We start from the raw sequence: 26,199 nt of genomic DNA, 5'->3' as shown, positions 1-26,199 counted from the left end.
CCTTCTGCACTGGTTAGGGTTATAACACTGTACTTCCACAAGGCAGCTATAACATGTAAGAATAAAACCCCTAAAGTAAAAAAAACGCCCAACTATCTGTTAAAAACTGACAAGTACCTTGCTATAAATGAGGACTCTTAATGTTGTGTGTACGCCCTCACCACCACGGGCTCTCTTGTTCATGTGACTACCACCATCTTCTTCTGCTGACCTCTTCGAACCTGAAACGATATAAAAATAAGAGAAACAATGTTGAATTGGGGTGTATATTCAGGCAAGTTACATGTATAAAATTAAAAAGAATCGAACTTGGAATGGGTAGCATGTAAGGCTCTCATTTTGGAAATTCGGCTCCCGGTACCGAACTTTTTCGAAAGCGGGTACCGGGTACCAAAAAAAAAAAAAAAATGCACAAAAAAAAAAAAAAAATTTTTTTTTTTTTTAGGTTTATAGTGTCTCTGGACCTAGACCTAAATGCTAGGATCATGATTGACCTAAAAAAAAAAAAAAAAAAAAAAATTGAATTTTGCACATTGTTTTGTGTTTTAATCTGAAAATTGATACATAGTTTTCATGTCATACTCTATTAATGATATCAAAATGCATTCAAATTCAATGCATTTTGATATCATTAATAGAGTATGACATGAAAACTATTTATCAATTTTCAGATTAAAAACACAAAACAATGTGCAAAGGTCAATCATGATCCTAGCATTTAGGTCTAGGTCCAGAGACACTACAAAACCGAAAAAAACTTTGAAAAAAAAAATTAAAAAAAAAAAAAAAAAAATTTTTTTTTTTTTTTTTTTTTTTTTTTTTTAAAATTCGGTACCGGGCAGGGAATTTCCTGCCCGGGTAATAGGATTATCGGGCGGGACTCGAATTCCCGGGACTCACTCAGAGCCTTAGTAGCATGCTAGATTATAAATGGCAAACTTTTGTAAGGTACTTCCGGCTTTGACGATGAAATTGCACAAAAATAGAATTCTTTCAGCATTTAAATTTGAGCAGGTGCTACTGGCAATTAAAGTGATAAATATGTAGTCTACAAACTTTTTTTTTTTTTTTCCATTTTTATTCACCTGTACTTGGGCCTGGTTAGCTCGAGATACTCTAGCTAAAATACAGGTTTACATTTACTATCTTACATTATCTTGCTGTATTTCAGCTAGAGCTCCAAACGACAAGCTTCGGGTTTTTTGGAGAACAATACTGTTACGTAAGATGAAGAAGAAACCCGCCTCGGAGCCCGCCCTACTCATTATTTCATTGTACTTATTGCAATTTGCCTCCACACATTACGTAATCAACACAAAGCTTTTGTGAGGATTAGTGAGTGGATAAGAAATTGACAGTGGAGGATCTGAAGGACACGCCGATTGTTAGTTGTCAATCATGAATTGCGCAAGCGTATTAATATTTTACTGCATGGCATTCCGCAAACACCAAGACAAATTATGCCGTTATTTTTCCAAAGATCATCTCATATGAAGTAAGCTGAATGCGATCTGTACTTTTGTAACATTCCGATCGCTTTTGATCACCTATTATCGGCGAATTTGCTTGAAAACACGCGAGTTCATGTTGTGTAAACATAATTAGCATATAGACACAAATGAAATCACGATGCAATACAATCATGCAATGCAATTTGAATGCGCAGCAGATATATAGAAATAACGTTGCCCGGTTTTATGCAGAATTAGACCCTGTCTGGGCCTGGTGGACAAACTTATTTACGGCCGGAATTCCAGAAGCAGGAAGGAACTGGCATGCACATGTGGATGTGCAGTTAAAATGGGAAAATAAAATTTGTGTCAACCTAAAATGTGCATAATATATAACATTAATTTACTTGGTGAAGGAATATCATGAAATCCATGTATGCAAAATGCAATATAAAATTGACTGAAGAATTAATTTGATTTTATTGTCTCCTTTCGATAGATCATATAAAATCATGAAATCAAGCTTTAAAAATACTACAATCATGACAATGGTTATGTTACTTATTCCACATAAAAAACATGATTAACAACAAATAAAGAACCATATAAATATAGAAACCATGCCATTCTATTGATAAATTCAACATGGCTGCCATTGTTTAAATTGCATAATATTTCCTAGTCAATAGATTTAAAAGATGCTACCGGCACTGCCTCATGACCAAGTCAAGATACATCACCTTGGTTTTGACCACCTTCACTTTGAATTTGTTCACCTTGATTGTACTGTTCAACATGCTGCTCTTCTTGGTACTGGTCTGCCATGATTGGTATTTATTTGGTATGACTATGAGGAAATGAAATTGCACTTGGGCCTAGTACTACAAGCACATGTACAGCAGTATGTACACTATGTACAGCAATGGCCGCCTCTCCAGAACAGAAAGCACTCTCAGGCACAACCACGTTGCAGTGTTGAATGACTATGCACATGCACAACAGGATTTACACAGTGCAATGGCCTCTCTCTATCAATGACCAATTATGCAAATGACCAAACACAAGCATGGACCAATCACAATGGATGAACACACAGCCAGGGGTCTTCTAGCTGATGAATATTCATAAAAGTATTGATATTTATTGCTTCTTTCTTTTGTTAAAATTTGATGAGGGTGAATAATAAATTAGACAACCATTTCCTCTAGGAGGAGAGGAAGTTAAAAATAATTTATGCCTAAATCTTATTTCATTTCATTGTTAAATTCACAAAAGGAAATGACCTAAAGATGTACATCTATGCTACAAATATTGTTAAACAAATAGATGTTACAGAAATAATATAAAATTCAATTCTAAATTTTGAAATAAATAAATACACTTTGAAAAATATAATTTAGAAATAAATGAAATCAATTTACAAAATGAAACCTCAAAATAAATACATTTTGAAATAAATTATTTGAATTTTCAAACAAATGTATTTTTACATAAATTAATGTTGTATTTCATATTTTGAAATAAATGAAATTGTAAAAAAAACTATAAAAAAAACCAAATAAATAAATGAATAAATAAATGAATAAACAAATAAATAAATAAATAAATACAAATATATAAATTAATTAATTAATTAATAAAATACATAAATGAAGTATAAATATCTCAACAGAAAGCACATTTTCTGTCAATTTAAATTTAAAGTTTTAATAATAAACATATAAATTATTTAATGCTTGCAAATTTTCTTATTATTTACAGTACCAGTTATGTAATAACAAAATAATGAAATGAAAGTTTACAATTAGAAGTGATTTTTTAAAGACACCAAGGAAAAAAATTACTTTTCCATTATTTTTCCCTTTTAAGAAAACTTAGCTTCAAATATTTCCCCTTTAGCATAGCTTCTCAGCTCATGATTTGCAACCCAATCTGGGTTATATCATGTCATCGAGTGGCCCACAGAATACCAATTTGAACTTGATATACACATCAAAGCCAGAAAAAAAACAGTGTTTAATTTTTCAACCAAGATACTTTAGATTTTTGGTTTGTTATTTGTTTTTCTGTCACTGTTTCTGTTGCTTAATTTCACCCATAAAATGCAGGCCTAAACATCCAATGCAAATTAATCCTTATTTTACTTATAATCCTTAAGACTTATTTTATAAAAAGACTTTGTATGCTTGCACCAGCCGTGATGAAAATCACAATATTTCAAATATCATTAAATCTAGCCCTGCTTTGTTAAAATGATAAATTTTTCAAAAATTTTTGATAGAAAAAGCAAACATAATACTACAGTTATTTTTCATCAGTTTTGTTGTTGTTGAAAAAGCAAACATAATAATACAGTTAGCCTAAAATGCAGCAAAATGATCATCTGAACAACTGGGTCATAAGGTGACACTGTTTCAAATTTAGTAGGGTCTCCTCAGGAAAAGTCATGACAAATTAAAGCTTCTTTATTTACCATCGATATCATTAATACAAAAACTGGCGGATGCAATTCAGCCAAACATTGCACATCAAGAGTTAGAGATCCGCCACACAACCAGCAATTAGTAGAGGATTACATCCGTAACTTGGTAACCACACAACATCAGTTGTGTGGTCATCTGGACTACTATATCCAACAGCCAATTGAAACTCAATGTTTGCCTGTCAAAGAGTCGAAAAGTAAAGTGACATTCTGCTTGTTTGTAACCATCAAAATCTTGGCTAAACCTGTCATCAACATAATAATACAGAGGCAGCCGAAAAACACAAATCTCATACAAGGTGGGCAAGCCCGGCTGCATAGCTGACATGCCAAAAGCTACTAATCTCACGAGCCAAGTTGGTTTGAATTTGGCATTGCCATCCAACCTACTTCTCCTCATTTCGAGAGACAAATTTGTGGCCTTTAGCAGGAAACGTGCTCGATAACGGGGACATGTGCGACTTTCAGCAGGATTATTTGGCGCTGTAAAAAATCTACATGAATATGCCCACCAGCGCATAATCTGGCTAGCCAAGTGCATGGCAGGCTCAGTCCATTCAATTCAACTCATATTGAAAATAGGGGCTTATGATACTGGCAATATATAGGAATCTGTAGTGAACATGGGCTTCATATAACAATCTTATTGATTAAACCGAGGCATCTCTTAGACACAAGATGTGTAATAGAGCACAATTGTCGACTCCAAATACAGATAGTTTAATGCATGAAAATCAAAAGAACAATGTTGGAAATCTAACCATTTAGGCCTATAAATGCCGTCTCAAGATGTACTAGGCATGTCTGTACTGCCTAAGAATTTGAATAAGTTTATAAACTGATTTCTATGTTTTTTGGGAAAAAACCCACCACAACTTTTTAAAAATTTATAATACTGCACTGATAAAGTCATGATTCAGAAGTTACAGTGACAAAAAAAAAATCAACTTTCATTCTGTTCCTTTCTAGATTTCTCTTCATACAGGCCAGCATGCTTATTTAGCCTAAGCCTGGTCCCATCAGGACCCAAGTGTGTGTCCACCAGAATCAACTGGTTACACCAAAAAAGACATTAATCTGACAGAGTATGGATGGATGCCAGGGATGGACGTGGCTTCAATCGGTCATCAGGGAACCCCTGACACCAGATAAAGAAGATAAATATTTCACTAATGGCTAAATCCTATAAACAAATGAAACTAATGAATGGGAACTATTCCACCGGGCAAAGGTGTTGTAAAATATGGTCCAGTAACAGCTAGATGAATGGCCATGTACCTTTCACATAGAGATGTGTATAAAGCATTGTCGCTTTCCATTTTGTTACGCTTCGCCTGCATGCCGCTCGTGGGTGCAAAGAAAGTAACATGCACTCCCCCGATAGATGTGATCAAACACCCGCTTACCAAAAATATTTACAATACAAGGTATCTATTAGACCATGACGATTCAGTTGGAAGTAAACCCTGAATTAATAATGGTCTTCGGGGAATCACCACCTTTGATTGCATTTTGTCAATCTAATCGGTTTTTTGCCCCAACATGACTTCATGCTTTTAGTTTTAAACCCCAATGAGAGATGAGGAAACCGAGGGGGCAACATTTGCACAAAAATATCCACGGGCGTAAAACATTTTAAAACAGTTGCCGAAATGGAGAACGGTTTTAAAAACCATGACATGCAAAGAGGTAGTTTAGTAACCATTCTTGGTGATCAAATCTAGTGCAAATGCCAAATGGAACCTCAGGTTACCGCTAAAGCATTTTTTTCTTGTAGGATAAATATATTGCACTGGGTCATATACTGCCTGTCTCTAATCACAAAGGGATATATTCCAGTTGATTTCCACTCCCTTATGGAAGAGTAAGACATGACCTTATTCTTCAGTTCTTTCACACAGAGAGTATGGCTGTATTATTATTGAATTGTACCTGAATAGGAGATTCCATTTGAAGTCTACACTCCCTGTGTGTGAGATTTTAAGATCATGTCTTTTGAAGGGATGTATAAATTTCAGCTAGAATGGCTCATTATAACATTGACATTTTTAGATGACATAGAGGGACATTTTTGCAAGTTTTTATTTTTGACACTTTATGCATAGATTGCAGAGCTGCAAATTTAAATGTCTTTTGACATGAATATTTTGGATCCATAGGGCTTAACATGATATCTTTGAAATCGAAAAACCAAAAAAAAAGAAAAAAGAAAAAAAAAAAAGAAAAACTGTTCAGAACTGCTACAATCATGAAAATTGCTAAAAACTGCTCTATCTGAATTCTCACTGGGTGAAAATAACCAGGCCATTTTGTCACCATCCATTTCTACACAAACAAAAAATATCTTAAAAATTCAAATAAAACAATCAACTTGCAATGTTCACATCAAATATTCCATTACTGTAATATTTCAATCAAGTATGACTGTTCAGTATACCCCATGGAAGACATGATCTTAATCTCTCACACAGGGGGTGTAGATTTCAAATGGAGTCACCCATTCAGATAACCCCCATTTGAAATCACACTCCCTGAAGATTCAGGTCATGTCTTCTACAGGGGGTGTATGGATTTCAACTGGAATAGCCCATTTTCTATCTAACAGAATAGATATTTTATGTACCATGTCTGTAATTTATTATTTTCCCATGAAGAGCTTTGTGTAATAGCCCAGTCAAGCGTATTACCTTAGTCTCCCCACACTGACAACTTGTCATCTTAAATGCATTTCCCATGGGCCAACTCCGATCTAAAATTACTCTCATATCTCACCATCATTTCACAGTTTTCTTGTTTTTTGATACGAAGTCAAACTCAAGCCTTCAAAAAAATGTTTAAAAAAAATACGATTTCAATGTCAGTTTCGACACTTGTGAATCAATATTCCTTATATGGTTGTAATTTCCACTTTCAAAAACACAAGCCTGTCAGGTATTATAGTAGTAATATGAATCACGTATGTTTGACTAAATGCTCGTTAAATTACGGAAAAACACACCAAAGTAATCATCTCACTCACTACTGATCTTACTATATCGCTTGATCTTTCCTTATAAAGCAAATCAATACCAGGAAAGCAATAACTATGAAACGGCAATCATTACTTAATTTCACGCCAAACTACCAATTTCACCCTCGCAGAAATTATATTTTGTTTTATCAATCTGTACGACGACGACGAGGCAGAGGAACAATTAGGTTGTCAAAGGCTCTTGAGCACCGGCAGCACAAGCAATGAAATAAGAGGGGTTTATTTAGCAAGCAAGCAATCCAAGATCGCCGTAGGGGCTTACATAGGACTCACAATATAGATGGTTGGGTAGTCACATGTCTATTCTATCACATTTACACACCTACGGGGATTTTATCTGCTGCTTGCATAGTCGGAGCACCAGCCTCGTAAATGATGCATGTAGATACAATCTAGCAAAAGCTTTCCTTTCGTTTTAATCCAGAAAACAGTCGTTTTGTACCTGTTCGTATTTCGTACGGCACAATTACACGAAAGAAAAGGAGCATAATGTGCGGTGGCAAGTGAGTTTACAGGGCAATCTACACAGGAGCAAGGTTGCCAAAAAATGTCAGCCCGAATATCGCAGGTCAAATAATCAAAAACCCAATTTTTTTATCTTAACAGCTTTTATTCACGGGACAAGAAACTACTGAAAGTCATAGGAGCCAATGTTGAAAAGTCACCAATTTTTTCTTAACCATTGTTTTCTATAGGACAGGAAATTGTCAAAAGTTGTGGGGAAAATCTTGTATTTTTGCCGCTTTTTGCAATATCGCACACAATGCATGCCAAGGAAGCACCCACATCAAGGTGGATTAATGCAGATCAATCTCCTTTCGTGTCCACTGCCCTATATGTCACACTGTTTAGTATTTAATGTGCAGAGATTGTTCCCGTCTATTACAATCACCCGTTTAGTCTCTCAGTCCACGTAATCTCTAGAATCCAGATCCGACCAGTGACGCCAGCGATTATCAATGACAGATGTGGGTTCCTTTTGTCATTTTCACTTTGGGACAAAATGGCCTCATATCCAATGACACAGTTCAATAACCTTATTTAATTATGTACAAATAGATTGGGGTTAAAAAAACTGTGTCCTGACAGATGAGCATGTTTTGGGATCACACGGTTTTGAACGTCTTGGTGCTCCCTCATAAAGAGGAAACTTTACGACATATTTCACTTTTTTTGCACTGGAAAACGTGTGTCTAGCGCAATGCAAACCAGGGAGATTACAGCACAGGCCTGTGCATACATAACCCGGGTATATATTGCACAGGGCTGTCTTTAATGGATACTAACAGGATGGCGACTATCACTGATAGTAAATACGTAATGCGGAGAGACGGTCTAGTCCTTGGGATGTGATGAATTATTCACAGTGGGGGTCAGCAAACCGAGCACTAGTAACTATTTTGTAGTCGCAGTAGCGATTTAAACTCCATCTGTCTATTTCGAACACTACACTACAACCATATTTGGAACACATTTGTCACTCAAAACACGGTATGATTTATGCACGACGAGAGAATATAAAACATGTATTAGTGATAACAAGGTTTGTTCAATTTTTTTCCCAAGGAATACTAAGCCAGCTTACATGATAATCTTCCTATTCAGTATTGCTACTAAACCACTTGACATTTAAGAGAAAACCAGCAAATTATTCATATGCACATGCTGATTAAAGAAAGAAAAAAGAGAGAGAGAGAGCAGAGAAAATAGTCAGAATTTGAGCAGGCGTTTTGTCTCCTAATCCCAAATAGGAAATCCCAGGCATCTATATACCTATAATAGTACATACTCCAGCTTTGCATTTGTTACTTTCCAAATGCCCTACGCCTACTTCACAGAGATTGTGTGAAACCCAAGGAGCCCACTCGTAATCGCTTTCGTAAATTCTCGGATCTCTTTTCACGAGTAACGTTACTTGTAGTTTGCATCCATAAGAAACGGCTGCCATTATATTGCTTCTTCATTGCATGCAAGCAAGTCGGTTCAGTCAGTCAGTCAGTCAAGTCGCTCAGGTCTTCGCTGAAACGGCCATTTTTTGCTCAACAACATTACACAAATAGGTACGACGCTAACGAAAACAGACTTTTTACGCCAAATTTAATTTGCTTCCTCCCTACAGTTACAATTATAGATCTGGGAGTAGGAGCAAAACAACTGCAATTTATAAGACACACATAGAGAGCCAACCAAGGCCAATGAGCTATTCCAGATGAAATCCATACACCCCCTGTGGAAGACATGACTTTAATCTTCCTGGGAGTATGAATTTCAAATGTGATTACCTGAATTGGTTGTTTCAATTGAAATGTACACCCCCTGTGTGGGATATTAAGGTCATGTTTTCCACAGGGGTATATGAATTTCAACTGGAACAGCCCGATACAAATTACTACTAGGGCATGCACACAGTAACCAATTTTTTGTTATTGTATGAGCGAGAGTGAGTGAGTAATAATAGTGGACCTGGACCTTCATTTAGCGTAGGAGGCTAACAGGGCACACATCACAGTCAATTCAATGACAGCCTGAGACTGTAACATTTGGATAGCAAATGCTTTTTGATTTGGTGAACACACAAGCCCCAAGCAAGGTTGCAATCATTTTAAAGCAGCTCGCTACATTATTGCTTTAGTTACGTGACGTCATGTGGGGAAATGGCGCCGGACTCGGGGCTAGTCTCTACCCAATACAACATTCTCTCTTATGACTGTCTGTATTGAACTCACACATAATCACATCCAATGCTATCTACTGAAGACAGCAACACCCCATACCGGATGGTCAACTCAGCTTTCCCCAATAAAACCACATTGGCTTTGACTTTTGCCAATTAAATGAAACTCGGGACTGCCCGCATATCAAACAACCCTTCGATTCTATTACTTTTTCTGGGTTTATTTCCCGTTCTCTCGTCAATGATTGTCACGGAGTGGCGTCAAGAGAGGAGCAACTGAGCACGCATAAGACTGTTACATGGACACTAGTAATCCACTCAGTGAGATAGCGCAAACCTCAAGAGGGACACTGATCAACATCCTGACAAAGCCAATCAATAAATTAACTACAACCTGTCTCTTGCCTCTTCCATGCAACTTATGTAATACCTGAGTTTCTACAAACCTAATGAAACTCTTCAAGAATATATTATGTAATACCATCAAATACTTCGAAATGTTTTGAACGAAATAACCTAACTCAAAATTGAAAATTAATGTTTTTTTTTTGTTTAGTTGTACAAATTTAAATGTTACATACTTTATGTTTCAATTTCTTTTTCCCCAACCTTATCCACACTCATCCATTCAAAGTTAGACAAGCAGCAACAATAACAATATCAAAAACAATAACCAAAGTATATGTACTGTATCAGTGGAGATTTTCACATGCATTTATTTTCACGATTTGTACTGAGAAAGACATTTTCGTTGTCACAAATGTCAGTCCTACCCTATATACTTGCAATACATTATTAAATGTTCTGTAGGGTGTATTTGCGACCATGTAGGCATGTACATATATTTCCAAGGTGTTAATTTCCCGGTTGAAACTCCATTCGCGGAATTTGCAAAAAAACAAATCCTCGCGAAAATTCCCACTCATACAGTAGCTGTGAAAATATCATTTCTTGCACTTTTCACATCATGACCTTATCTCCGTCTAACACACACGTCTACAGGCAAAATATCAGGGAGGACTAGAAATTCATCAGCAAATAATATAGCCATGGCCAATGTCGCAATCACAGGGCTGCCTGCCAATATGACTGGCTGTATACACATATGCCTCGACTATTAGATTAGAATAAGGCTCTGCAATTTGCCACCATTGTCCCCGCAAGGCAGCAAAAGCTAGCCAGCCGGCCAGAAAAGGCGAGTTAAAGTCGTCACACACACAGCACATGCAAAGACATGTCTGTCCACTCACTGCTGCATTTGACTTCTGAACTTTCGACAACCATGACAATTACAATTGGATTTTTGGACGGGTCTTGGGACAGGTTTTCTTCCATACTGGGAGTGTGAATTTCAAATGGAATTACCTGCATGGGTGACTCCATTTGAATTTTACGCCTCCTGTGTGGGAGATTAAAGTCATGTCTTCCATAGGAGGGGTACGTGTGTATGCATGCAGCTCTCATTTTAAAACTGAAGAATAAATACCATATTGTTTGTACTTGAAATAAGATTCAAATTGACCAGTGATCAGTCGGACAATACCATCCTCTTTAGCAGATAACTGCGAATTATGCTATCTACAGTAGACAGCAAATTATGCTATCTACAGTAGACAGCAAATTATGCTATCTACAGTAGACAGCAAATTATGCTATCTACAGTAGACAGCAAATTATGCTATCTACAGTAGACAGCAAATTATGCTATCTACAGTAGACAGCAAATTATGCTATCTACAGTAGACAGCAAATTATGCTATCTACAGTAGACAGCAAATTATGCTATCTACACATAGACAGCAAATTATGCTATCTACAGTAGACAGCAAATATCCAATTAAAACTGTCTTCAATAACACTTCACTTTAAATCAATGGGCTATTCCCGTTTAAATACATACACCCCTTACGAAAGACATGACCTTAACCTCCCACAAAGTGGGTGCAGATTTCCTACAGCCTCACCCATTCAGGTGATCCCATTTGTAAGACACACTTATTACGGTCATGTCTTCCATAGGGTGTATGTATTACAACTCAAAAAGCCCAATACTATCACTGTTCCAATCTAAGTGCTTCTTTATTTCTCTCACAAAATCACACATCTATTTTCTTACCAATTACACAGCTGATACATGTACAAGTTCCCTGCACAAAATCCATCCCACTAATTTTGTTCCATCATCCACCTTTCTTTAACCATTTACTAGTGCCCTATCAGCCACACAATATTTGAACTTCCAAAGCCACCAGGAGAACATGTGTAGAAACGGTTTTACAACCTACCCTACGGATAAAATCAATTCTATTCCTTTCCTGCCAAGAAAAACAACGTCCAAAATAGGCTGCCGATTCCATTACGTTCAACGACTGATATTCAAAAGTCCGCAAAATGAAATGTAATGTTACGGGGTGAGCCTGTCTAATAAATGCTATTGATATAGTACCCACTCCACAAACAACCTTGAATAGCCATGGTATTGTTTGTCCTTAACCAAACCCTGGAAATTATTTGCTTTTCTTTTAGTGCCCACCATCATCACATTCAACATGTTCAAAACGATTCTTTCTAGTACAATAACCAGCCATCCCAATATTGCCACGATGTCAGGACTAATTTAATGACATTTTTTATTGATTACATTTTTTTAATTGACCAGAAGAAACCTCCTTTTGTTTGTAATTCATTAAGATTTCTTTGTTATTACCACCAGCCAAGCTTCTGTGTAATCAACTGAACTATTATGGTTATTTCAAACTATACAGTGTAGTCAATTATTCTTCCTTTCATACATGCACAGCTAAAGGTTTTCTTCTCACTAGTGCAGTAAGCCAGAGAATACATCTTAGGCTTCCCAGAATCCTTTGCAACATGATATAACACCTTATTTTATCAAGTCTCCCATTACTTTGTAGTCAGGGTTCCCTTTGTTTTCAGTTTAAGAATAGTCTGGTTAAACATGGGTTGATAGTAAAGAAATAAACATATCTTTGCAAGATCTGGATATGAGATGTTTGGTGAGGTACATTTCGTCACTATCGACCCATGTTGCACTAGATAGCAAATCAGTACAGGAAATTAAAATGGGAGAAATGCATTGTGGGAAGTGTAAGATATCTTCTCTGGCAGTAAGCTAACATGACTAATTAATGCTCTAAAATTATTTATGTCAATGCAGCTGTACATTCTCTGTTGAATCATTTTTTAATAATTTAAAGAGCAAAACTTGCTAATAATGTACGATAAATTAAAAGATGAATGCATGGGAAATATTGTATGGGTGGAGTATGGAGATCAATAATTGAACAAACTACAATGAAAATATGTGAACATTTTTTAACCTTATTACTTTCATTTTGAACATCTAACTAAAGTCAGCTACCATGCAACAAGTTGGGGTCAAACATATATGGTAAAAGTTACCTAGGCATTAAATATAGAGTAAAAATTATTCACTTAAAAGGTACGACATGGTTTATTTCTTTTTAGTGATTCCAATTCATCTATAACTCAATATTGCCTAATAATCTACTCACCCCCACCCCAGATCACACACAGGATCAAATGTGTGTTATTTATGTGGTCATACACCGGAGGTAAAACTCAACAAAAATATATGTTCCATGCCCCGCTGACTGAATATTTCCTCATCTATATATCCTTATGGTCAAGGGATTTCCTGTCCTCGCCAAAATGAAAACACCGGTTATTTTCATTGGCCCAAGATCGGGGAGGAGCAGAGGTGGCAGTGTGTTCATTAATGATACCACTCTCTGCATACACAATGCACCATATGTATAGGTTCCACCACCAATTGCTCTTTAGCTATTTGGACAGTTTCAGTGACTCCATTGCCAAGTGTTGCTACAACAACTCAAATATCTAGGTAATAGAGTTAATCGGCTACTTGTCAGACGATTTACTCGTTCTCTCTCTCTCTCTTCGCAATCTCTCTTTCTCTTCAATCTAACACAGACTGCGCTTCACACTGTAAAGCAAGTGAAGTATGACCGTTGTCCAGGGAACCCAACTAGCAAGTACACAGCAAAAGGTTCAATTTGATCCAAGTCATCTAGGAATTTCAAACTGGCAACATGTCCCGAGTCCCAGGTGTGTTGATGAACCACTAGCTAGCCAATAATATTAATGGCTCAAAAATGATAAACAGCACCTAGCACTTTCGTGTGGTGTCCTCACAGGCTTCATATCTACTAGGAATATGAATGACGCAGAAGGGCATACCTATTGACAGGCAGACACACAGGCGGCCATCTTGGATTTCTCACATGAGATGTACTGCAATGCACAAAAAATGTGCCTGGCATTTGAAAATTAGTAGTGTTTTCTCTCTATTCCTGACGTAATAGAAAAAACCCTGCGTAGCCTAAATCTTTAAACAGGTATCTATATTTTTTAATCAAAAAATCATAATATTCTCTTCCTCTGTAATAGTTTGTGTTTCTCACGTTCCTTGTGTATCAGTTGAGGGACACTGCAATCCTCAATAAATATCCTGCACATATATTTTTAACTACTCAAACTAAACTATTCATTCAAACTGACACATATCTTCATAATATGTGATTCCTGCTTATTTTACTGAACACAATATAAACAAGCCAATTTTACGTTCAGCTCCGTTCCCCTGCATTTCCTAACCAGAACTGACAGCTTCCAATGAGGCCCAATAGGTTTATATACCGATTGCATCATTCATGTTACGGCACCGTATTTTGGGCAGGAATAAATTAAACGAGTGCAAGAGACTAATACCATAATTGAAAATGCCCTCTGAATGGATTGTCGCAATGAGACCTTAAGTTGCGTGCCATCAGTTCCAATTCCTCACTAGATAACATTTGATTGAGATAACAGTAATATTGTGCATGCACACGATGACAACGACAACATCTGGCTGCATTGCAGTGTGTGCATGCATGAATCTTGGGGGCATTCAAATCCAGATTCAATTCGTGAGAGAAGAAAAAAAAAAGAAAGAAAGAAGAATTCACTCTTGCTCCAATACCGCTAATTTGTATTCCTCCGCATCTAATGAAGCGAGCACAGCAGATGTGTCGTGTGAATGCATCCAAAACTTGTTCAACCAAGGTTGCTGGCTATACAGGAATTAGGCATCAGCAAAGCCACGAGGTACAAGGCACCTCGGGGGCAGTAACTAAATCATCATTCCGCAGCAAACGCATCAGACTCTATGCACGGCCTATTATACCTGTACATGCGATACTCAATTTGCAAACTGGCACCACCTTACCCCAGAGGTGGTATGCAACCCGGTATAAAACTGCCATGACATCGGATAAAGCACATCTACACATTGGGCCACGCTTTTCATATATTCCCAGCCTCCAATCAAAGCAATCACAGATTTTATGCTACTTTTTTTTCTCCTTCCCTAAGGACATACGACAAACATAGCATAGTAATCACCTACCACTGCAACCCGTGCTAAAGTGGTCGGACATGAACTTCTCTCTCCTAAACTGTTATTTTTCCACCTTTTCTACCGGCTCATTCAAAATCCGATATATGCAAAACATATCGTTCAGGATTGTAATGTAACGCAGTATGTATCAACATCGTGATGTGTGCATCCGAATTTATATACAATATGGCATAGATTTGGGAGTGCGAGTCGGATCGGTTTACCCTATTTTTCCAATATCTGTGCAAATCCCAAGACACTGAGAGAGGCCAATGCTCCCGTCCACACTGCACCAAAATGAGTTTACCCGGTATACTATGACACACACGCAAGTCGTGTGCTTCTCTACAACTTTAGTACGAGAATCCCCCGTCTTGAGAAGAGGAAAGATGAAAAGCCGCCATGTTGGATGAAAACCATTTAGCATCTGATGTATAATATCACATTGTTGCCTAAGTTTTGTGCAAATTCATATATATAAGATTATGAATTTTTTGATCATTTGCTATAAGCAACCTTTTGTGAGTGCATCATGTGATTTAAGAACTTACAAATTAACTTAAAAGAAGAAATACTCAACATTGATATGAAAGATATGAATTGGATTACATGCAAGAATGAGAGAGTACGGCTACAGTGTCAAATACAGCTCGTCATATTTTCGGCTGTTTAAAATGGTGTGGGAGGATCTGCAGCCATAATAAGAGTGCCAACTTCACGCATCACCGCTGCAATTTTGCTCGAATACGACCCTGCATACTGAAGTTGGGATTTTCGGCTCCAGCGTTATGCTATTACATGGAATCGAGCTTACTCAACGCTCCTCAGCTTGTGTTACTATCAAAATGCGATGCGTTCGAAGCGCAGCTCACTCAGCCAGATGCCGAGATGATAAAACACAAACACGGCGAGGCCGGGATGCCACTACACATGAACACCTGATCCTCGCATAACGGCACACGCCACTACAAACTTTGCCTCCAAAACTCAACCTCTGGGGCTAACTTCTAATAGCTATCTACTGAAGATAGGTGTTGAATGACATGCCCAGCGTAACAGTGCATTACCACATATCTGTAGAGAGACTATAGTGGGAGAGCAGACACTAGAGAAAACACCCCTACAGAACATGTTCCAATGAACAGGTTACCATCATCGCTGACTCATCTTACATCCAAATTTGACAAAAATTGTCTTCAAAATTAAAACGTAAATCAACCTGACATGAAATATGGTCGCCTCATAAATCAAAAGGGAAAGATATAGAACAAGGGGTTACGCTGATAAACACCGACAATCTGTTATGCCCACTGTCAGTTTGGATTCCATCTCTAATTTGGTTTTCACGTCCCTCTATGACATCAGCAGCGGCAAGCTTGTGAGTTCTTCCCTCCCCTATTAACCCCTGTGCAATCACATTATATGTGCAGAGCCACAAAAGTGGGTCAGCTTGCATGTTGTCTAACCTAATTCTAGCCCCTGTATTTTAATGCCTTGTTAAAGCGTATTCAAGTTTCACATACAGTACAAGACACATTTTGACTACGAAATTTGAAATTCCTCCACAATCGTCAAAAGGGATGTTTTGATCAACCTTTCCACTGCTACCACTCACATTTGTGTAAACTGATCTCCCTTATACTTGAAAATCTTTAAATATGTTTAAAAAATGTAAAATTTAGATATTTTTTTCACAATTTACAAATAAATTGGACTCTTAACATGTAGCATAGACAGCACTGGGCGTAGAGAGGAGGTTAAGAACATATTCACGCATACATTATCCCCAATATGATCAGCATCCAATAGTACTTACAAAGTCTGATGTGTCCTCGAGGCTTATTCCTGGATCAGCCCTATGACCTTTGAGGTACAGCACAGATATCTGACCAAACCGACCACGCTAGTTCATTTCCAACAAGCCGGCCGGTGCTGTTAATGGCGAATCTTTAACGATAATTAACACCCAGCAAGATGAAAAGATCTGTCCGCACGAGGTAGATCAATACTTACAGCTAGCTCATAACATCGCTGAGGAAGATTTATATCAGGCTATTCCATTTAAAATCCACACTCCCCTGTGGAAGATTTTGGAAATATCTGCCACAGGGGGAGTACGAATTTTAAATGGAATGAGCACATTGAGGCAGTTCCATTTGAATTTCATACACCCACTGAGAAAGATTCAACCTGAATCTTCCCCTGAGGGAGGGTGAGTTTCAAATGGAGCTGCTATATAATGTGTTCATTCCATTTGAAATTCATACTCCCCCTGTGGCAAATATTTCCAAAATCTTCCAAAGGGGGCGTGTGGATTTTAAATGGAATAGCCCATTATGATGGCTTGGGTGTAATTACTTGCCATAATGAATAATTTGTCACTTTTCGGAGGAGTCCTGGATGCTGTCTGAGCGCTAATTTGTTATTACAGATGGAGACGTCCGATTAGGTAATTACAACATACGAGTTTTAAGTACCGCAGGGTAATTATTACATAGATTTTTCTACTAATTACACGCCATAATCGCCGAACTAGGGGCCGCATTATTAATTTTACACGGTAAGCTGTTTCAATGTGATTTAATAAAGAGACACGATGGTATGCCTTTAAAACATGCATTGTAAGCTTTTAATGAACATTTCTAATGTGCACAAATCCGCAAAAAAGCACTCATGGTTTCAGTGAGAACATAACTAGTATGAGTTACTTGGATACCCAAGGGGTTGTGGATTCAAATCCTTAATCAACTTGAGTGAAAGAATACCTTGCAATTATCATGTAAAAGACAAATAAGATTTAGCGAAAAAAACAAACTTTTCCCATGAATCTTCGGACTAAACAAATCAAATATTCTTACTTCCTCGTCGATCTTGACTGTGCAAGGCCTCAACTACTGCAATCAAGGTGAGAAGGACAGCAGAACCATAAAAACTGATTGAGGTGACGACCTAGCTAGCTCGTCAGACTCTTTTTTAACAATCCAGAGCACCGGTTTGACACACACCGGCCGGCCGGCTGGCCAGCCCGTTACTTGCATTGGCAGAAACAAAATAATTGGATAATCAACGCTCAACTCGTACTGCCACACTGGGGCATGTGGGAAATGACAATTATACAGATGTCGATTTGAGTTCTCATTCAATCTCCACAGGGTAAGAAATTTCTGACACGTCCAATTCCGTCACAATCACACACTGTGAATTATCTCTTGTTATATCATCGAGACTGGATACGTAATTTAGCGTTTGATTTTTGCCACAGAGATAACAATGTGTGGAGGTACACATGCACGCCATGACTTTATTTAGCCTTAGAGTAGCTATATCTACGGGGATGATTAACGCTTCACCAGCTAGCAAGATAAATGGTTTTAATTTAAAATTATTCAAATTTGACAAGCACTGACAGCTTCCAATTTAACATGGATACATCAATGTATCACAGAGCTAGTACATGCAGTTAGCAAAGATGGCTGCCACTGTTACAGAGCTGTTAATACAAGAATGAAGTGGTGGGTATAGCAGACTGCATTTATGAACCTAAATACATTGCATCATGTCTTGGCAGCATTATAGCCCAATGACATCCATACATCATAACTCAAATGCGCCATTCCAGTTGAAATCCATACACACCCTACGAAAGACACGACCTTAAACTCCCACACTGAGGGTGTAGATTTCAAATGGAGTCACCCATTCTGATAGCCCCATTTCAATTTGAAATTTACACTCCCTGCATGGAAGATTAAGGTCATATCTTCCATAGGGGTGTATGGATTTCAACTGGAATAACCTAATGTTAACCTCAATATAAGTATGAGTTAATGTACCAACTACAGTCAAAGCTTATTCGATAGTGTACAAGCATATGCTAAACCACATCCAGACAGCTAGATGAGCATGTAAGTTCCTAATGCAACCACCTCAGTAAATTAAGCTAGGATATTGAAGGCCGGTTCATGTCCGTTCATACCTCATTTGCATACTGCTGATATATTTAGTATGCAGAGTGTGTGTGAATGCGCCGGTGAATGTTACGCAGGAAACGACCACCGTACAGTCCAATGGCTTAGCAGGTTATTCTCTTTCTCTCTTGGTGAGATTAACAAATTGATTCATATACGCCATATAAGGACTCGCTCGCAATGAATAAAACATGATCATTTCACTGTGTATAATCGCAAGTCTCATCTTGTTTGCTTCGTTAAATCCACAGGTTGCAGCAGCAGCAAAAAAAAAGGCTGAAAAGCCAAGTGAACCGCAAACCCTCCTGTTAAAATCACTTCATTTCTCATTGTATCTTCACATTGCCTATACTCGACGGGTAATCCATCTCTCTACCTCTATCAACCAATTGCACCCTGTTTGCCCTGTAAGAGCGTGTGCAAGCTCTATAGCAACCTCATCAATTTTACTCAGCTAGATCAATACCTATACACTCTCTCCGTACTGTCGTAAAAAGGAAAAAAAATGTTACTTACACTAAGCTAAAACGCACGGTGGTATTACAAAAACTATTGGTTTCTTCTTTACTCTTTTTTCCCATGGTCTGAGTGCCATCGGGTGAATTACATCTCAACCAATACCGCTCGTTATCAAGTACCACACAAATGCTGTCAGTTTTGCCAATGTGTGACTTGAGGGGCTGAAAGTAAGTAGGGGAGGTCATCCAATAGCCAATACACTCACTTCCGCCAGCAAAACACCAGTTTTAAAAGACATGGAAACACTCATTAGCAAGTGAATGAGCAGAGACGCTCCACAAATACATCTCAATTTAATGCAGACAAATCTATAAATAAAACCATGTCTTATCGTATCATTCAAGACCTGTATCAGGCTCCTTATAACCTTACATAATCCATTTAAGAATCTACCAGAAAAAAAATTGCTTATTTGTCTTTTAAACCTAAGCTTTCAAAGCCATTCCAGGGCCTTTTCCTGTAAACAAATTTCACATTGCTTGCGCAGAAATAAAATGGCCATTGCAGGCATGCTGTACAAACTCATAAAATCTGGGAAAGCCGATGGCCACTGGGAGATTTCAGATAATGTAATTTTGGCCTCTCGCACGCAGCAGAAAGAACTCTACAGAACACGCCTAAATTCAATTGTCAAATCACCATCGTACCATCTTGCCATGCATGTCCTCTGTATTGTGCTTTTTAGCAGCACACACGGCCAGAGAAAATATCTTGCTTTTCCCAAAATGCATTTCTTCCATTTTAATTTTCTTTACTGATTTGCTGTACTGTCTATTGCAACATGGGTCAATAGTGACAAAAAGTACCTCAATGAACAGAGCATCTTGCAAAATATGTTTATCGAACCATATTTATTTGTCTATTCTCAACATGAAAACAGAGGAAACCTGTAAAAAGTAATAGGGGTGTCATTTGATGTAATGAGGTGATGCATCATGTTGCAAAGGATTCTGGGAAGGGTACAATAGCTTCTCTGACACAAGGCTATGAAAGACCATTGTGAAAGGTCGAAGAAACAATCGACCGACAGGCATTTTGCTTGTCTTGTTTCCCTTCAAATCTTCCCATTATCTTGGGTGAATCTACAGCCTTATATATGGCTTGTGTTTCGAGATGGATTTAACTCGCGTGGGAGGTTGTTCTCTTCAGAAACGACCAACTTCCCATGCCTTGATCAAGGGTCAGCAGGCAATTTCTTACTGCACGAATGCATCCTGGGCGTGATACAGCAGTTTTCTACTACACTTAGCTTGAGACTTACCACGAACAGAAGGGAAAGAAAAAGAAATAAAAGAGGCCCCATTTATAGTAACAGCCATGGGTGAGACTGAGAGAGGCAGGCGTATGCGTAAAAATCGCTAGATTTCTGCTTGGATACTCTTCTTAATATATTTCCATCCTGGATCTGTTAATGAAAGTATAGTACCAACTGTCATCCTCCTTCTGGCAATCTGAATGCATTGCATATCAGATAAAAAGAAGGACGAGAAAAAACGTGCATGGTCAAGCAATAACCAAGTAAGATTACGATGGAGAAATGACCTCATGATGCCCACACCTAGCACGGCAAGTATCTACGACATGTCAAGTAGATGAGCGATCATTCCATCGGGACCAACTCCCCCTGAGTTGTGTACATTTTATGACACTGTTTTGGCTTGGGGCACAGCATGGTCTGGGGATGAGACAAAATTTGCTCACTGGTCCCCTCTCTGGTGCCTACTTGAACGCAAGGCATGACAGATTTCGTCCATCGCCGATATCCATCATACCACCTCTGCAGGCCTCTTGCCTCATTTCTTGACCGCTGCTGTCACATACATGTTTGTTGGGGCCAAAGACGGTTAATTCACTTACAGTAATTTATCAGGGGATGGCTGGACAGGCTGTTAATATGTGCATATCAGCTTTGTATGAAACATATGAACAAACCCAAACACCAATTCGATTCAAAAGCTTGTTTTTTTGTGATTCCATGTCACTGATATTGTTTTTCGCATTCATGCAATTACTCAAAGCCTTTTTCTTGGTGAATGCATGCATACCAACACATAGTGTAGCATAATGTTAATTTTTGTTCGTTTCTTTTCCCCCTTTACAAAACACCTGTCAAATTGATTGACACGTGTCCCACATTTCATTCCTACAATCTACAAATTTGACACACAAAAACCTAAGCTTTTACCTACATCCATTATGCATCTAATACTGTAAATGACGAAATTTTAAAGTTCCATAAAACAGATTTGCCATGCAACCAAATATATTAATTAAAATGGTAAGGCAGCTAGGTTACAAATTCGCAATTTACAGTGGTTATTGCAAAATAGCGCTGGCACGAGCGCACAATGAGCATGGATGCCAAGCGTACTTCTCATTGTTACTATAAATAGAGGTCTTATCTTTTTATAATAAAGTATACATTAATTTCGCAGCTACAAGATTGAGTGAGTGACAAAGAGAGAAAGAGAGAGAGAGAGAGAAAGAGAGTGAGACTTGGTACTATTAATAGTGATGAACAAAGTCACATCTCTAATACTGTATCTGCATATTTTCCAAATCCAAACAGCCACAACTGCCAAATTAAAAGACATGCCGAATGTTCAATAAAGCATTATAATGTAATTGAGGAACCACAAAATTAACTTCCTTTATATTAGCTTAGAATTGGGAAAATTATGTTTGTGCAAAAAATTCAAAATTATTGTATCACATCAGAGTGGTTGCGAGAGCGAAACATGTTACTAATTAATAGAAGCAGACAATGCAACTTCATATCTCTTATAATATTAAAGTATACAATTTTTCAGAGCTACGAGTGAGAGAAAGAGAGCGAGAGCAACCATATTTTATGGATAAATTAAGTGGAGTATCGTAATTAGGAGTGGGTGTCTCCATCTAGATACGTAGTCTCCCATGGAAACCATGTTATTTTATGTTGACTTTATGCCAATACGCAGCCCATTATCCGCCAAATGATTGCATGCATGCATGCCACAAACTCAGTCAGCCAACCAGTATATTATACCCTTAACCAAATGCATTATGGCTTCAGTGTGCGCATTGTTTTCCTACCAAATATTGGCCAAAGCAAATTGATGATAATTATGAGCACGACACTGATGGAAAGCCAGGAACAATAAAGTGACTCAGTCATTTGTTTAAATTAATAATTTGAGAACAGATGTGATGCGAATTTGATGTAACAATTTTGTAATAAGCTTTTTAGTCATAATCATCAGAACTACACTATTTTTGATGCACAAAATTTTCAAAAAATACAATAATTTTTGTGGCATGTAATTTGTGCAAAATTGATACATTTTCTTAAAGGTCTAAGGGAAAAAGAAATGCATGACAATATTGTGCAACCATGTCACTCTGAAAAATCTTCATGCATACAAACATTTAATGTTTTAGAGTAATTATCATAAATTTTGGATTCTAAATGGTGATTTTTAGTTACAAGAAAGAACTAAAATGCAATAAATTTGATGTGAATAAAACTTAACTATATAAACATGCAGTGTACTTCTAAAATATTAATACTGATCTTAATTCTTATAGGGTGCAGGTCAAGAAAGCCATTAATCGCATTGATATATCTAAAGAAAGTTTTCCTCCTCCCGAGAAAAATCATGCACATGGGGTGGAAATAGCACCGCTTAAATCAAAGCCTTGGGATCTCTTTAATTAGAAACCATACCATTCCTCTTGTGTGTCAGCTTTATTTGTCTCAAACACCGTTAGGTCATGCTCCCCTATGGCCCGCCTGAAAACCTGGCTCAACCAAATTGAATACTGGATAATTAATAGCAAACCCATGATAACATCGTTCACATTACCGTGTAGTGTGATGTTTTAAAATGGATGTGTTAGATTTTGCGATATTAAAACGCAACATGATACCCAGAGTCGGCAATGAAATATAAGCGGTTGCAACGTGCGTGCGCGATATACACCGTGAATTTACAGGTAAACAGTTCCTGTCTTGAAGTAAAACGAGAATGTGCCTGTGACCCGGAGAAGACATCTTACCCTTCCCAGAATCTTTTGCAACATGGCGCATCACCTCATTACGGCAAATAATTTCCCTTTGTTTTCATGTTAAAAATTTAGACTGGCTAAACATGGGCTGATAGTCAAGAAATACACAAGTTGCAAGATCTGGATGTGCTCTGTTCATTGCAGTACTTTTCGTCTCTATCGACCCATGTTGCACTAGATAGCAAATCAGTACAGAAATTTAAAATGGAAGAGATGCATTGTGGGAAGTGTAAGATATCTTCTCTGCTTGTGACCGCTAGGTATAATGCCTAGATGCCTGAATGCCATGCCTTTTATTCGTATCCCCTTTATTTTCTTGTTTAAAACACAAAAAGAGAGCCAGAGAGAGTGAGACGGATAAAAAAAAATCATCCCAGCCAGAACTCAATGACATCAGCAGCGTGGGAGGCTCAGGTAATCAATATGGGAAATAAAACCATAGTGGAACTGCTTGATACGGTATGCTTTTTCTACAAATCATCAAGGTATAGTCTTTGCTGACTAGAGAAGATTAGAAAAAAATTGAATAATAAAAAATAATAATACTATAAATCCACCACCGATGCAGAAAGTTGATCAAGCCAAATGTACGTTATTACATTTCAGCGTAACACAGAGATGCAATAGAGAATGCATGTGTGACTCGCTGACTGTGTTTAAGGAAAATTTATCACTACTAGAAGATTCCCATTTCAGCTATACTGGTTACTATGGCAATACAACTCCACAGATCCTTGCTACAGGGTATGGCAGCCCATCCCTCTCATTAGCATAATACATGAATAATGCATGAGCTGGGGGTATAGTATAGAACTCGGTAGTGCTGCCACGTGTGCATCAATAAGGCGAGGATCAGGTGTGCTGTCTACTGAAGATAGTAGTAGCCCTAAGAATTTTTTTGCCAGTCATGCATGAATGCCTGGGTTTTTAGTTCCTACATATATGCATGTCCACCTGTGTGTGCCAAATGGACGTCCAACGCAATTTGACAACATCACGCTCTAAGAAAATATCTCGAAGCTACAATTTGAGAAATTTTAAAGCTGTTTTAAAGACTTGTTTAGCTGTAAATACCTGAAGTATTGCATCATATGCAAACACACGTACACGGCACTGTATAAGTAAGCTTAAGTGTCTGGTATATGTATGCAGAGTGCTCAAGTTGAATTGAATACAATTTCATAGGTTTCTGAGAGACAGGTATGCATGAAGATAGGACTGTATGAATATCGCACATATAATCTCTGCTCAAGGCAAAATATTGTAATGTTTTTCTCGCTCGTACCATTCGCTTTAACGGTGCTCTGCTTCCAACATAAGCTTTTGCTTGTGTGCATACATATATATATCATATCTGAAACCTCACTTGGGAAATCGAGGAAAAACGATGTTATCACAACTTTCTGGATTTTACGTTGCATATTATTTGTCGGCCTTGCCGTTGCAGATTTCTTTTTATAAGGAGCTTTTGCACGGTTGTTTTTACCTGACCACCTGGGATCGGTAAGACGCTTGATACACGCACTGATCCCCCGCTACATCTCCCCTAATCCCCGGGCCCCGTGGAATACATCGCCGTCATATAGAAACATCACCCGGTGCATGCAAATTGGAGGTGACTAGTATTGACAGGATTAAGTTTAGCAACAGCGACAGAGAGAAAGAGGTACACAGCATGTTACCGGTTCCCGGTCAATAATTTGATGATCGCAAAATTGGCGAAGGCCATGCGTTTCCACGCTGGTATTTCCATCGCATAAATTTCTTATCTAATAATACCCAAATTACATTCTACAGTACATTAACCACAGCTTGGCCTGGATATGAATTTTTTTCTTGTGATAACCTAAATTTTGTGCGTGCCCATTGATTTTTGAATGATCCAAGAGTCAAATAAAATCAGTTCCAAAACAATTTCTAAAGATTGATTTAGTTGTAAAAATGACATCATAATACTCTTTAAAATTCTTTAAACACAAATAAATTCAGATTTTCAAGCATGATTTTACGATTATAACAATGATTATGATTATAGCGAGTGATCTCAAGATTATGAAAATTTGTCTCTGTATGATTTTTAAATTATAATTTACTACTACATGTATGAAATATAGATAAAATTCTTTACAAACAAATAAATTCAGATTTTCGAGCGTAATTTTACGATTATAACAATGATTTTAGTGAGCGATCTTAAGATTATGAAAATTTGCCTCTGTATGATTTTAAAATTATAATTTACTACTACAAGTATAAAATATCAATTAATATGTGCATATTTTTTTATCCCTAGTAACAATTTTTCTACCCTTCCCTAACCAACCATCTACAGTTACACATCAATTCTTAATGGTTTAGCTACACATTAACCCAAATCTGCAGCAACCACCCTCTTCTCACCAGCTGAGAGCACTCACCAATGTAGTCCTACACCTTATTACTACTCAAATGCGCTATTGCACCTCTAACAAGGCTCTACAAAATCCCGTCGTATAGTGATTCATTCATAGTGCAAATAACAAGCATAGCCTCAGCTTGCTTTCATTATATACATCGTAGCCAGGCTTGGCTAGGAAAAAAAATG

General features: G+C 37.6%; 1 protein-coding gene across 5 annotated transcripts in view; it reads right to left on the bottom strand.

Annotated features, from left to right (window-relative positions):
• The window catches only part of LOC140144065 (heterogeneous nuclear ribonucleoprotein K-like), a 202,442-nt gene that overhangs the window by 13,914 nt on the left and 162,329 nt on the right, over positions 1-26,199 (bottom strand). For 2 of the 5 annotated variants that reach the window (XM_072165900.1, XM_072165901.1), the window contains exon 5: positions 118-221. In XM_072165900.1, coding sequence (XP_072022001.1) covers positions 118-221 — 104 coding nt within the window. Of the gene's footprint in view, positions 1-117; positions 222-2,191; positions 2,430-26,199 lie in introns of those variants that run through there. The other 3 variants (XM_072165898.1, XM_072165897.1, XM_072165899.1) reach the window with 3 other exon arrangements.

The sequence above is a fragment of the Amphiura filiformis genome, unplaced genomic scaffold (genome assembly GCF_039555335.1).
Source record: "Amphiura filiformis unplaced genomic scaffold, Afil_fr2py scaffold_38, whole genome shotgun sequence".
NCBI lineage: Eukaryota > Metazoa > Echinodermata > Ophiuroidea > Amphilepidida > Amphiuridae > Amphiura > Amphiura filiformis.
The sequence above is the reverse complement of the archived record's forward strand: the minus strand, read 5'-3'. Positions and strand labels throughout refer to the sequence as shown.